The 12,502-nt window shown below is 40.9% G+C and overlaps 1 protein-coding gene across 2 annotated transcripts in view; it reads left to right on the top strand.

Annotated features, from left to right (window-relative positions):
- Window positions 1-12,298, top strand: part of LOC135115593 (uncharacterized) — a 35,755-nt gene extending 23,457 nt beyond the window's left edge. The window contains exons 1-6 of one of the 2 annotated variants that reach the window (XM_064032532.1): window positions 6,850-6,912; window positions 7,959-8,067; window positions 9,799-9,984; window positions 10,143-10,316; window positions 10,435-10,557; window positions 11,126-12,298. In XM_064032532.1, the coding sequence (XP_063888602.1) occupies window positions 6,895-6,912; window positions 7,959-8,067; window positions 9,799-9,984; window positions 10,143-10,177 (348 nt within the window). In that variant the 5' untranslated portion in view covers window positions 6,850-6,894 and the 3' untranslated portion in view covers window positions 10,178-10,316; window positions 10,435-10,557; window positions 11,126-12,298. Of the gene's footprint in view, window positions 1-6,849; window positions 6,913-7,958; window positions 8,068-9,798; window positions 9,985-10,142; window positions 10,317-10,434; window positions 10,558-11,125 lie in introns of those variants that run through there. The other variant, XR_010276026.1, reaches the window with a different exon arrangement.
- Window positions 12,299-12,502: the final 204 nt, after the last annotated feature.

The raw sequence follows: 12,502 nt of genomic DNA, 5'->3' as shown, positions 1-12,502 counted from the left end.
ATTACACGTAAATTGCTTGGTTTAAGAGAAACTGGCATGTTAGTAAAATGAATCTTTACTGTCATGTGAATGAATATTTATAAAATGCAAAAAGTTTAAATCTCCAAGAACAACTCCTGTGTTTTATGCAGTAATGTGGGGTAGCCCACATGGGACCCATAAAGTAGCCCACAAAACACCCACATGCCTCCCATTATCCAATGCTGGCTGGGTAAGTACATATATATATATATATATATATATATATATATATATATATATATATATATATATATATATATATATATATATATATATATATATATATATGAGGAGGCAGTAGACATCTAAGCCTAAAATGATACATTAATACCAGTGAGGCTCTAAAGCACTGTTCAGGGGGTGCTGTGAACTTACTGTCATTAAACCCAGCTGTGACCTCGCCTGAACGTTTCCCTTTGTGTCCTCACAACACAAGGGGGCAGTCATAGCCTGCCCTCTAAAGCACAACTCTCTTCCTCCACACAAAACTACAAGCACCTAATAACACACACACCCTTCCTCACTTCCAAAAATTTTAAAATCATCGTGGCGACTCCTACACCAGCCCTCCGTAGTCCCCCATCTGGGGAGGGGACCATAAATGTCCCCAGGTCAGACTGCCTTTCTGTCACAAGACCTCTAAGTGTCTTGACACCCCCCCTCAACTTTTTCTTCATTAAACTTCTGCAAGCATTCGCAGTCAAAGATCTAATTTTCTTAAATCTGTAGAACACCACCTCTCCTCTTCTAAACCTCATCTTCTTTTTCCTCACTGAAACTCAGGTGTCTGAGGCAACTGACAGTAGCTCCTTTCTGTTCCCTCTTACTTCTTCTTCTATCCTCATTTTCAGTCCAAAGCTGGATGCTGCGTTTATGTGCGCAATGATTTAACCTGCTCTCGTGCCCACGCTCTTGAATCTTCTGAGTTTTCCACCATCTGGCTACGACTACAGAGTCACTCTCATACTAAATTTATCTGTGCTGTATACCTTTCACCTAACTCCTCTGATTATAAGAAATTCTTTAACTACTTAACTTCCAAAGTGGAGCACATTCTGACCCTCTTCCCCTTTTGCAGAGATCTCCATTCTGGGAGTGACTTCAATGTTCACCACCAGCTTTGGCTTTCCTCTCCCTTCTACTGACCATCCTGGTGAACTAGCCTACAACTTTGCTATCCTCCATGACCTAGAGCAATTGGTGCAACACCCTACTCGTATTCCTGACTGTCTTGGAGATACACCCAACATTCTTGACCTTTTCCCCCAGCCCTCAGCCCCAGCCCCAGCCTCTCCTTCATCCCAGCCTCTCCCAGTGTATCCTAGCCTCTCCCAGTCCATCTCAGCCTCTCTCAGTGCATTCCAGCCTCTCCCAGCTCCCATCCCAGCCTCTCCCAGTCCATCCCAGCCTCTCTCAGTGCATTCCAGCCTCTCCCAGTCCATCCCAGCCTCTCCCAGTCCATCCCAGCCTCTCCCAGTGCATCCTAGACTCCTCCCAGTCCATCCCAGCCTCTTCCAGTCCATCCCAGCCTCTCCCAGTGGCATTTCTCAGCCTCTCCCAGTCCATCCCAGCCTCCTCTCAGTGCATTCCAGCCTCTCCCAGTCCATCCTGCAGCCTCCTCCCAGTGCATCCTTAGGCTTCTCCCAGTCCATCCCAGCCTCCTCTCTCAGTGCATTCCAGCCTCTCCCAGTCCATCCCAGCCTCTCCCAGTGATAATAAAAGCAATTTGGATTTAGGAAAGGGAGATTGTGTTACAAACTTACTGAGTTACACTCCTAGATCTATAGAAAACTGTTATCAAATGGCATATAACATTTTATGTTATATGCCATAATTTATTATGGCATATAACAGATTATTATTACAGATGCCATTTCTTAAAGAAATGGCATCTGTTTTTTTTTTTTTTTTTATTATTCTTCTTTCTCTCTCTCCCTCCCCTAAGGCAGTGCTCTCTCTTACAAAGGAAAAATAAATAATTAAATAAAATAATTAATTTACAAATCAAGGGCTGGATTCTGTGTCTGTGGAGGCCTGTGAGCAGCCTGAGTGTGGAGTGCCATCTACCTGAAATATTTATATTAATATTTTTGTATCTGTATTCCATGCAGTTTTTAATACATATAAATATATTATAGTGAAAGGAACATATTTATTTAGTGTAAATGAAACAAGTGGTTATTTTTTTGATAGTAATAAAAAAAATATTTAGTTCATAGAAAACTAGTGTTTGATTAATTTAAGTTTCTCTTTCACTTTACAGAATATTTATGTGGGAGACTCCTCAGATTGTGGAGACCCCGTTTTGTGAGGATTGTGGAGGCTCCTGGGCAGCTGGTCTTTTTGTGGACTCCTAAATCTGGCACTGAACAAAATTCTCTCTCTCTCTCTCTCTCTCTCTCTCTCTCTCTCTCTCTCTCTCTCTCTCTCTCTCTCTCTCTCTCTCTCTCTCTCTCTCTCTCTCTCTCTCTCTCTCTCTCTCTCTCTCTCTCTCTCTCTCTCTCTCTCTCTCTCTCTCTCTCTCTCTCTCTCAACTCTCAGCCACTGGATGGTATATCAGTTCACACAGCAAGAAGCCAAGGACCCACCGAGGCTGGGTCGCTCACTTGGAAGAGGTCATTGTTGTTGCATCCAGCATCTCCAGCCTGGACTGCCTAGACAGGTCCCGCAGGTTGCTGGAATGGCAGAGGTGCAGGCTGCTCCCACAGCAAAATGTGAGACCAGTGTGGCAGAGAGTATGATGTGTGTACACAAATGAGGGACACACTGTAGCCAACCCAGTAGATTACCCGTGCTGCACTGCTGATTGGGTAGGTGTTGGAGCCTGCAGGAGGAAGAGGAGAGGAGGGAAAGATGCCATGAAAAGGCAATTTTAAGACATGTGAGGATGATACAAAGGCAATTTAAAAATCTTTGGAAAGTAAATTACATCTTTTTAAATTAAAAAAATGTAGAAAAGACCATTTTAAAATGTTTCAGAGATGAAAATGCAATTTAAGAGTTTTCTCATCATTTCTAAAAAAGATTTATATCTCATATCTTTACTAAGAAAACTGTTGGATATCATCATATTTTTAAAGAGAACTACTGATAAAATTAAATACATTACTTGATATCCATATCAGCTGCATATTAACACCACTCTTGCTTATATTGCTCATGCCAGTTGTAACTAATTCAAGTTAATATCAGCTCAATTATGAAAATACACCAGGTATCATGTAAAGTTTCCCTAGTTTTTAAATCTATCCTTTAATAACTGTCTTTCTGTATTCCCATCTTATCAAACATTAAACACCTGACTACCTTCCTTGTGCATTCAAACTTAGTCTCATACCCCAACAGGTCCTCACCCTGTTGTAGGAGTGGGCTGGGCAACATGTACCAGCCATCTTACCAAACACTAAATGCTCCAACACTTTGAACTGACCAGTCTTTTACACCTCAACAGGGTCCTCACCTTGTTGTAGGAGAGCTGACAACATGTACCAGCCAGCAGCAACTCCCATGCTAACAGGCTTCTCCCCCGTGGGGCATATGTGGAAGCACCCTTCTGGAGTCGCTCTTCGATGAAGAAGAGGATGCTGAAGCGGAGGCCTGTCGTGCAGCCGGGATGCGCCCGGTACAGAGCTGTGTCCGTTGGGGTTGTGTAGGCAAGCATCTTCTTGGCAAGGTCCTCGTGGGTGGCCGCAAAACAGTTTACGGCTGTGGGATGAGAACTCCTGTCTTGTGAATGTGACGTTGGGTGTGAGTGTTAGCATCTGATTTTGTGTTACTATGTTCTGTGGGGAGTGGGTGTTAATGTGATTTTTTGTTAACTGAATGCTGTGTCTGACCTCCTGAGGTGTAGTATGGTGGGCCACAAGATTGTCCCTTTCCCACTAGGGCCTGACAGATGATATTAAGAGTGTGAATGTGTGTGTGGTGCCTTGTTTGGGCCATTTTGTGTGGTGACGTTGCCAGCCTGATGTATAGATGAAGCTAAATCGTCAAGTAATAATAATGAAGTTAAGAGTGTGGAATGTGTGGTGATTTGTCTCATGTGTCTTGGGGAGGATTGTTGGCCTGGTATATAGGGATAAATAGATTAGAATTTGGATTAACAGTGTCAATGTTGTATGTGAGTGTATAGTGTAGTGTCTGGGGCACCCTGTATAGGACTGCCAGCCTGGCATATAGATAGATCAATCTAATTATTTGACATTTCATATTCTGAACATTTTGCTGGATCCAATTAATCTGTTTAAGGGAGCACTTTGTTCAACATCTTTAAAATATTATTTGATCATCACCTGTATCTCTCACCTGATGATTATAGATAGGCTGGGTGTAGGTAACAGACTTTCAACCTCTCCTCAGTGATGGGACAATTCAGAGACAGTGAGGTCAGCTTCCCTTGACCTCTGCAGAGCTCCTAACCGTGCCTCGTCCACTCCGTTGCTTGAGCTGTCCTTCAGTTTCCCGTAGGCATAACCTTCCAGTACATTGGAAAACTGACTCTGTACAAGAGAGAGAGTGGGAGAAAAATAGTGTGGTTGTGTATTGAGGGAAAGAAAATTTCTGTCTTGTCTTCTCTATTTAGGGAAAGAAAAGGGAAAAGGGCAAGTAGTGTCATATGCATGGAGGAAAAGGAAAATTATTCTCATATGCACTGAGCAAAAAGGAAAAGTACTGTGATATGTACTAAGGGAAAGGCTCTGTGTCAGTACTGAAGGGAAGGAAAAATACTGTTGTCGTATTTATTGAGGTGAAAAAGAAAGAAATACTGTCGTATGTACATTTTTTAATTGCTAGAAAGAAAAGTGAAATATACATTTATATGTATTAGTTTATTTTTCATATCAGTCACAAGTATGGATGTTTGTTTCCTTCTTTTTTTCACATGTACAGCTACCTCTCCTCAAATAGCATGTATTTTCAAAATTTCAAGCTGCTGTGATGATGAAAAAAGCCTGAAAGAAAAATGACAAGGAACAAAAAGTAATGAGAATAAGTTTTGTGGCAACTATTCATTAGATGTCACTTTTTCACTCCTCCACTTAGGACCGGTACAGTTGAACGCAAAAATGTGAAAACTTACGAGAAATTGTGTGCATCCCTTAGTGCAGTGACAATATCCCCTACAAAACCAGTGATATTTCTTTGACTGGAGGTTAGTTCAATAATTTTGAAGGCTGGGATTAATTTTAATGAGGGATGAGAGGGTGGAAGTGACTGGAGTATAGGTTAATAATTCTACCAGCTGGAAAGTTGATTTTGAGGGTCAGAGGAAAGTGATTGGATATTAGCTTTTGATAATCGTGTTTGGTGAGATTAATTTTAGTGAGAGACTAGATGTGTAGGAGGATGATATTTAGAGGTTAGTTTGGTAATTTTGCCAGTTGGTATTAATTTTTAGTGAGGGATGAGGGTGTCAGAAGAATGTGACTGGAGGTTAGTTTAATAATTTCTGAGGGTGGGAGGAAAAGTAATAGGGGTTAGTTTAATTCTTGGTGATGGATGAGAGTGTGAGTGGAAAGTGTAGCTGGGACCACATAATTCTATCAAATAATACAAGCATGTACACATTCTTAATAATGTTCCATGTTAAGATATACTAAACATGAAGTTACTCCCACAATAATATATGATGGTGTAAATTACGAATGGTTAAAGTCAAGACTTGTTTGATGATGGCCTGTTTGCTTGCTCCCCTTGGACGTGCGGCAAGTGCAAGCAGCGTTCGGGACTCAGTTTCCTTCTAGGGGCAAGCGCACACCTCCTGGTGGGGACTTCCCAAATCTGCTGTGGCTGCCTTTCGAGGTGTGTCTGTTGCTTAGGTGTGGTATGTGTTGCATGTTACCTAGTTGTGTTGTTTTCTGTGTTGTTAATTGGTTTCTATATCATAGTGAAAGTAAACACCAGGTTTAACTTGACACTCCTTACCACTCCAGGGAGGCAACAGAGTCCCTGGTGGAGCTGTGGTGGGGAGCAGGCGCCCGAGTGTGGTGACGCGTACCTGCCGCTGTGGCCTTGGCATTGCTGGAGCTGGCACGCAAGGAGGCAGGGGTGCTGGGGCCAGATCTTGGATGGTGCCAGTAGTCGTGGTGTATTGCTTGGTTAGGTTGTGTTAACGTGCTGGAGTGTGCACAGCCGGGAGTGTTTTGGGGGGAATGAAAATAAAAGTGAGTTATGGATGTTTTTAAAAATGCATCTTTTGAGAGCTGAGTATACAAGAAAGTTGCTGTGTTTGGGGGGATGAGTAAACAATGAAGAAATGTTTTGGAGGAACTGGGTGTGCAGAGGCAACGCAGTGTTTGGAGAATGAGAATACAGGAAGACAGGAGTGATTTAGGAATAAGTGTACAAGAAAGGAGTGCTTGAGTGACAATATATAAGGAAGAGGTGTTTCTGAAAAATGAGAGTACAAGGAATGAGCATTTTGGGGAGTTAATATACAAGGAAGCAAGTGATTTAAGGGACTCAGTGTATGCAAGATTATTTTTCCTGTCATATGTCATTATACAAATGTTTTTTTCTTTGTTATATACATCATTCCCTTTTCACTTTTCATATCTTGTGTTCTCAAGCAGTCATTCTGATGTAAATGTTACAGATAGAGAAATGTTTGGTGTCAAATTTTCACTAATTTCATATGTGTATAAACTTTCATTTCATTGACTTTTTTTTACTATTACTACTATATTTGCTTGCTTTTTTAAACAAGTCTTTTTCTTTCAGAGTGAGGAAGCACAGGGGAAGAGGAGGACGAGGGAGGAAGAGAGTTAAGAGTCACAAGAGTGAGGAGGAAGGTGGAAAGAAAGAGGGGAAGGAGAGGGAGGAGGTGAGGGAGGAAGATGGGGAAGGAAAGGAGAAAGATAAGAAGGAAGGAAAATGCCGCAGAAGGAGAAGGTGAGTTGTTAATAAGGTTTTGTCAGTGACAAGTTTTCTGAAAATTTTATTTGTTTACATGAAGTTTGTTTTGTATATATTACTCTTAATATACTACTTCTCCCACTACATGCAATTTGTCTGTCTGCTGTTGTGGTTCTTTCATTTCTTGTTCCCTTTTCCTGAATATACCATTTCCTTAGTTTCATATCTAGTACCCTCCAATAAAATTTCTGCTTCTCGGTCTCTGTACTTCTCTGCTTTTTTTTTGCTTGGCTTCATTCCTCAGATCCTTCTCTTTTTCCCTTTCTTTCCAAGTTCATATCTCTTTTTTTACTCCAAATATTCTTGTATTCTGAATTTTCAGCCAGCTTCCCAGTTCTCACTCAGGATCTCCTTTACTGTAACTTGGGATCTCATTCTCACTTTCTAATGGTCTTTTACCTCCTTCACTATATTTTCCAATTCTATATGCTTCTTCCACTTCTCATTCCAGTCCCTGTTCTTCACCTTGGACCATTGTAATAATTTTCCTTACCAACTCCTCTCTCTCTCTCTCTCTCTCTCTCTCTCTCTCTCTCTCTCTCTCTCTCTCTCTCTCTCTCTCTCTCTCTCTCTCTCTCTCTCTCTCTCTCTCTCTCTCTCTCTCTCTCTCTCTCTCTCTCTCTCTCTCTCTCTCTCTCTCTCTCTCTCTCTCTCTCTCTCTCTCTCTCTCTCTCTCTCTCTCTCCCTTTTCTTCCTTTCTTCCTTCCCTCCTATCTTTGTTTCTCCCTCCTCCTCCTCCTCCTCCTCCTCCTCCTCCTCCTCCTCCTCCTCCTCCTCCTCCTCCTCCTCCTCCTCCTCCTCCTCCTCCTCCTCCTCCTCATTCATTCTACCTAACAAGAAATAATGGATTCAAGATTATACCCAAACGTTTTAAATCCCACAAGGCCAAACATTTTTTTCTTTAATCGTATAGTAAATATATGGAGTAAACTTCCTGCAGAAATTGTGAACAATATTGAAATTGTGAAAGCAATATTATTGAATCAGTTCATCCTAAACATTTGCACTTTGTTTTTCCACAGAGCAATAAGAAATTAGAATTGACAGAGAAACCAGACAAGGGACTGCATTTGAAGAAGCACAAGAACCAAGAAATTTACATAGCTTTCATTTTGGTTTACATTCTGAAAGGTAACAGTAACATGGATATGTTTTTATATTGAAATCTTTCTCTGATTGCATACAAATGGTACCAATCAACAAATAATAATGTAATACTTAGAAGCTGGGAATTCAAATCACTGGTAGATAAAATGAACCACCATTCTAGGAGTGTACATAACTAAGGAATTAATATACTGGTTAACTGTCACACCAGCATGAACAGAATAGCAACAATTGTTGAGTAGAGTCTGTAGGAGGCAGGGAAGGAGGCATGTAGTCAGTTTTAGAGAGCAGTTATTATGAAATCAGCTGTAGAATATTCCTAAGATGCAATACTACTGGAGTCTGTCAGCTTGAAGACAGTTTATTAAAGAAGGGAAGTTCATGAGATATAAAGCCTTTGATTATTCAGTTTCATTTCCAAAGTAACATTTATTTATTGGTGTGTTGCTTCCTGTAAATAGTAAAGCCTTGACAGCACTGCATCTCTCACACCACGCTGTAACTGTTGAGAGAACCCTAACCCTTAGAGAGAGGAGGAGGGAATCCTTGGTTTATGTTCAGTAAAGCCCTGTATTCTTGTCATGGCAATGTAGAATGGAGGCGTCATTGGTTTATGTTCAGTAAAGCCCTGTATTCTCTGTCATGGCAATGTAGAATGGAGGCGTCCTTGGTTTATGTTCAGTAAAGCCCCGTATTCTTGTCATGGCAATGTAGAATGGAGGCGTCCTTGGTTTATGTTCAGTAAAGCCCTGTATTCTTGTCATGGCAATGTAGAATGGAGACGTCATTGGTCACATACTGTTCTAATGTAATCTAATGTAATCTAATGGAATCATGAAGGTGTAAAAATGCAGGATATGGACATCATCAGCTTTTGTCATTATGGGTGGTAAAGTGAAAGATTTGTTAATCACTTTGGTCTTTAGTTGATGCTTCTGGTGAGGCTTTCCTGTTTAAACTTGGCATAATATATATAAAATGATGTGGCATGTTAAACAAGTTAACTTACTGCCTTCTTGTGTCTTTCACAGATAGAAATCAAAAACGTCACAAGACAGAATAGTGAGCTGCATGCACTTATCACAGAGTATAAAGTCACTCCCTCAGAGGAAAAAGACAAGGATGGCATGTCTTCATGTGAGAACTCAGAAGCTAAATGTGAGCTACCATCCACATGAATATATATTTGTATATCAAACTGACATTCTCCTTGGAGGAGGCTTTCCAAAGTGCACACACACACACACACACACACACACACACACACACACACACACACACACACACACACACACACACACACACACACACACACACACACACACACACACACACACACACACATCTCTGCATCAGGACTCAACAGCCAGACTGATAAACAATTACTTCACCCAAGATGATCAGCTGATAGGATTAGCTGTGGATGAGCCTCCTGTGGTGACTAGGAGTACAAAAGCCAGCAGCTAATTTTGGGAGCTGCCAGTCATCATGGTCCTGGTGTCTGAGGTGCTGCTTTTGCATTTTCCCAGTCATGGGTCGAGGCTACATCACATTTATTCATTCACAGTTGCTCTTAGTTATCTCTGTTACAAGTTAAAATTTTTCCTGGCTCCACAGACATTTCTGGTGCATCTAACCCTCTCTCCATTGCCCTTCTATTTCCCTTAGTCTTATACCCACTTCTTACATTACGTCTAATTACTTCCATTGGTCATTCTTGTCTGGCCCTCTGTTGCATCAATTTTTCACCTCCAGGTACAGATACCAAGGGGAAATTGCTGGGTCAAGTGGCTACACTGACATCTGAGGTTAGCAGGTTGGAGAGTGAGTGCAGCAGTCTTCAGGTTCAGCTAGACTGTGAGAGGGATAAGTATAACAAACTGCTGGGAGAATCTCTTGCTCATGAAAAGTTGTCTGAAGATGTCATAACTGAACCAAAAGGTAAGAAAGTTTATATTCTCTAATAATAAAGCAAATAATTTTTCCTCACTGTTGCTCAATTTTTTGAATTAATAACAAAATAAAAGCATTGTTATTGGATTTGTTTATTGAGGCTGTATTAAGAAAAGTTGAGAGAAACAAACTTATTGTTTTATCAGGAGAAACAACAGGATTGGGAGGAACTGAGCTTTAACAGAAGCTGCAACAACTGCAGGAGGCTCACAGGGTCCTGGAGAGCAGGTTAACTTGCAGCATGAAGGAGGTGGCTGAGCTGAGTGACAGGAAGTAGCAGCTTGAGCATGCTGTAGTGCATGAGGAGACAGAGTCCATCGGTGAGTGCATGTTTTTTGCTCATTTGAATCATCTGTAAAAGTGAAGTGGAGGAAGTGTTTACTGTTTACTGTATGCCATTTCCTTGGTCTTTTAATGAAGAATTTTATCCTTCTTCAGGTGACTACATCACCATCTACCAGTTGCAGCGAGGAGTGATGAAGCAACAAGCTCGAGAACGCGAGTTAGACCTTGCCAGCCTCCATCATGAATGAGAGGAAATGAAGCAAAACCACTCTGCAGGTTAGTGCTCTCTTTTGCATCTCACACACTTCTTATTCATGTCATGGCAGATTAGTGATTTCTGCTGCATCTCACACACTTCTTATTCAATTGCTGGCAGGTTAGTGATCTCTGCTGCATCTCACACACTTCTTATTCAATTGCTGGCAGGTTAGTGATCTCTGCTGCATCTCAAACGGTTCTTATTCAGGTGTTGACCAAAGTACTAAGCCTTCATATCATTACCTTGCTCTGTGATGGAGGCTACACCATCTGGCATCTAGCTGAGATTTAATGTTGCAGTAAAGCTTCCATATGAGTTCATGTAGAGCAAAATGTTTTCAAATGCCAGGGAAGTAGTGTAATGTAACCTTCCAGAGAAATCTATCCCTCATTTATTAGTTAACAGGAGTGTTTAATGTACTTAATGTGATTAGCCAGGATCAAGGGTCAACTTCTTCACTGACCATTTACTCTCAGGTGATGTATCTGTCCTCCATGAGTCACCAGAGACACATAAGGTGTTGTAAGTGAAATTTCATCTATTAGATTTATTCAAAATGTGAATTAACACAGTTGTTTCCTGCAGGATTTGATATCAAAGCTGGTGCAGGAAAAGGAAGCAGATCATGACCTTCAGCAGCTCGAGAAGATAAGCAGCGTCCTTATATATATGTTATATAAATATGTTCCTTTCACTATAATATATTATATGTATTAAAAACTGCATGGAATACTACTGTATTCCATGCACTTTGTATTCCATGTATTCCAGCCACTCAGTCTCCTACTGAGTGGCTGGGGTTTTCCAAAAGTGAGGGTTGGTGTTCTATACCATACCATGTGCCCTGTTTGTATTCCTTCTCTATCCTCTGTATTATATTCTATGTAAAGATGGTGCTGGGGGTGGGATCTACTTCTTATTCCTAAAAGTGATGAGGAGTGACACTGGGCAGCATTAATTTGCTCCTTAGAGATGGCTGGGTTCCTGTGGATGAGTGGGCCATGCTGTGCTTTGTCAAGGATGGTGTTTGGTATTGTGATGACTCTTGCCACAATCAAGTGTCTCCCACAGAGTAGTGGAGTACCTATGTATGGTGTTGGACCCAAAGCTGTCCAGGTCTCATCCAATGCCTTAATATGATTTAGATGATCAAAATGGTTTAACTCACCATTTAATCAGCTGACTGATTTGAATGGAGAAGTATGTAATGTGTTGTAGCCTAACCATCCCTGCCAGCATGGTCAGACTCTTGGTAGTAACCTGAAATGCTCCTAGGTAGTGAGTATCATTGCACATAATGATCTTTACTTTGTCAGTAATTCAATGATACTGAATATTACTCTACTGGATTTTGCTCAGCACTGCTTGGTAACTTTTGGCCATAATCCCAGGTCTGGAATGATATGAAGCCATGTTTTTACATTCCATATGAGACAGGCAAGCACTATGCTTTGCCTGACTGATACCTGTACTTTGCATTTATGACCCCAGGTAGTTCATCACTCTCTCTCTCTCTCTCTCTCTCTCTCTCTCTCTCTCTCTCTCTCTCTCTCTCTCTCTCTCTCTCTCTCTCTCTCTCTCTCTCTCTCTCTCTCTCTCTCTCTCTCTCTCTCTCTCTCTCTGTTTGGAATTATACTGTATATTAGGAAATATCATTAAAGAGTGTGTGTGTAAAAAGTGTTTGCATTATTGTGCATTTGATGTTGGTTTCATGATTTATAAAGATTGCTATTTTTAATAAAGTTATTGAAATTGTTATTGAGTGTTTGTATTGAACTCATTAGCTTTGTAATAGTGTGCGTCTCATCATGCATTCATTAATGATGTAGAGTGGAAATGTCCACTCCTATCATGCATAATATCAATGCATTATTGGTTTATGTTGTTATTTGTGTATAAATTGTAAAGTTATGCCAGTCTATTTTAGTACAAACTAAATATCAGCTGGAAGAGAGGACAGGT

Source organism: Scylla paramamosain, chromosome 29 (assembly GCF_035594125.1).
Source record: "Scylla paramamosain isolate STU-SP2022 chromosome 29, ASM3559412v1, whole genome shotgun sequence".
Taxonomy (NCBI): Eukaryota; Metazoa; Arthropoda; class Malacostraca; order Decapoda; family Portunidae; genus Scylla; species Scylla paramamosain.
Note: the sequence above shows the minus strand (reverse complement) of the source record. Positions and strands in the feature narration are given on the sequence as shown.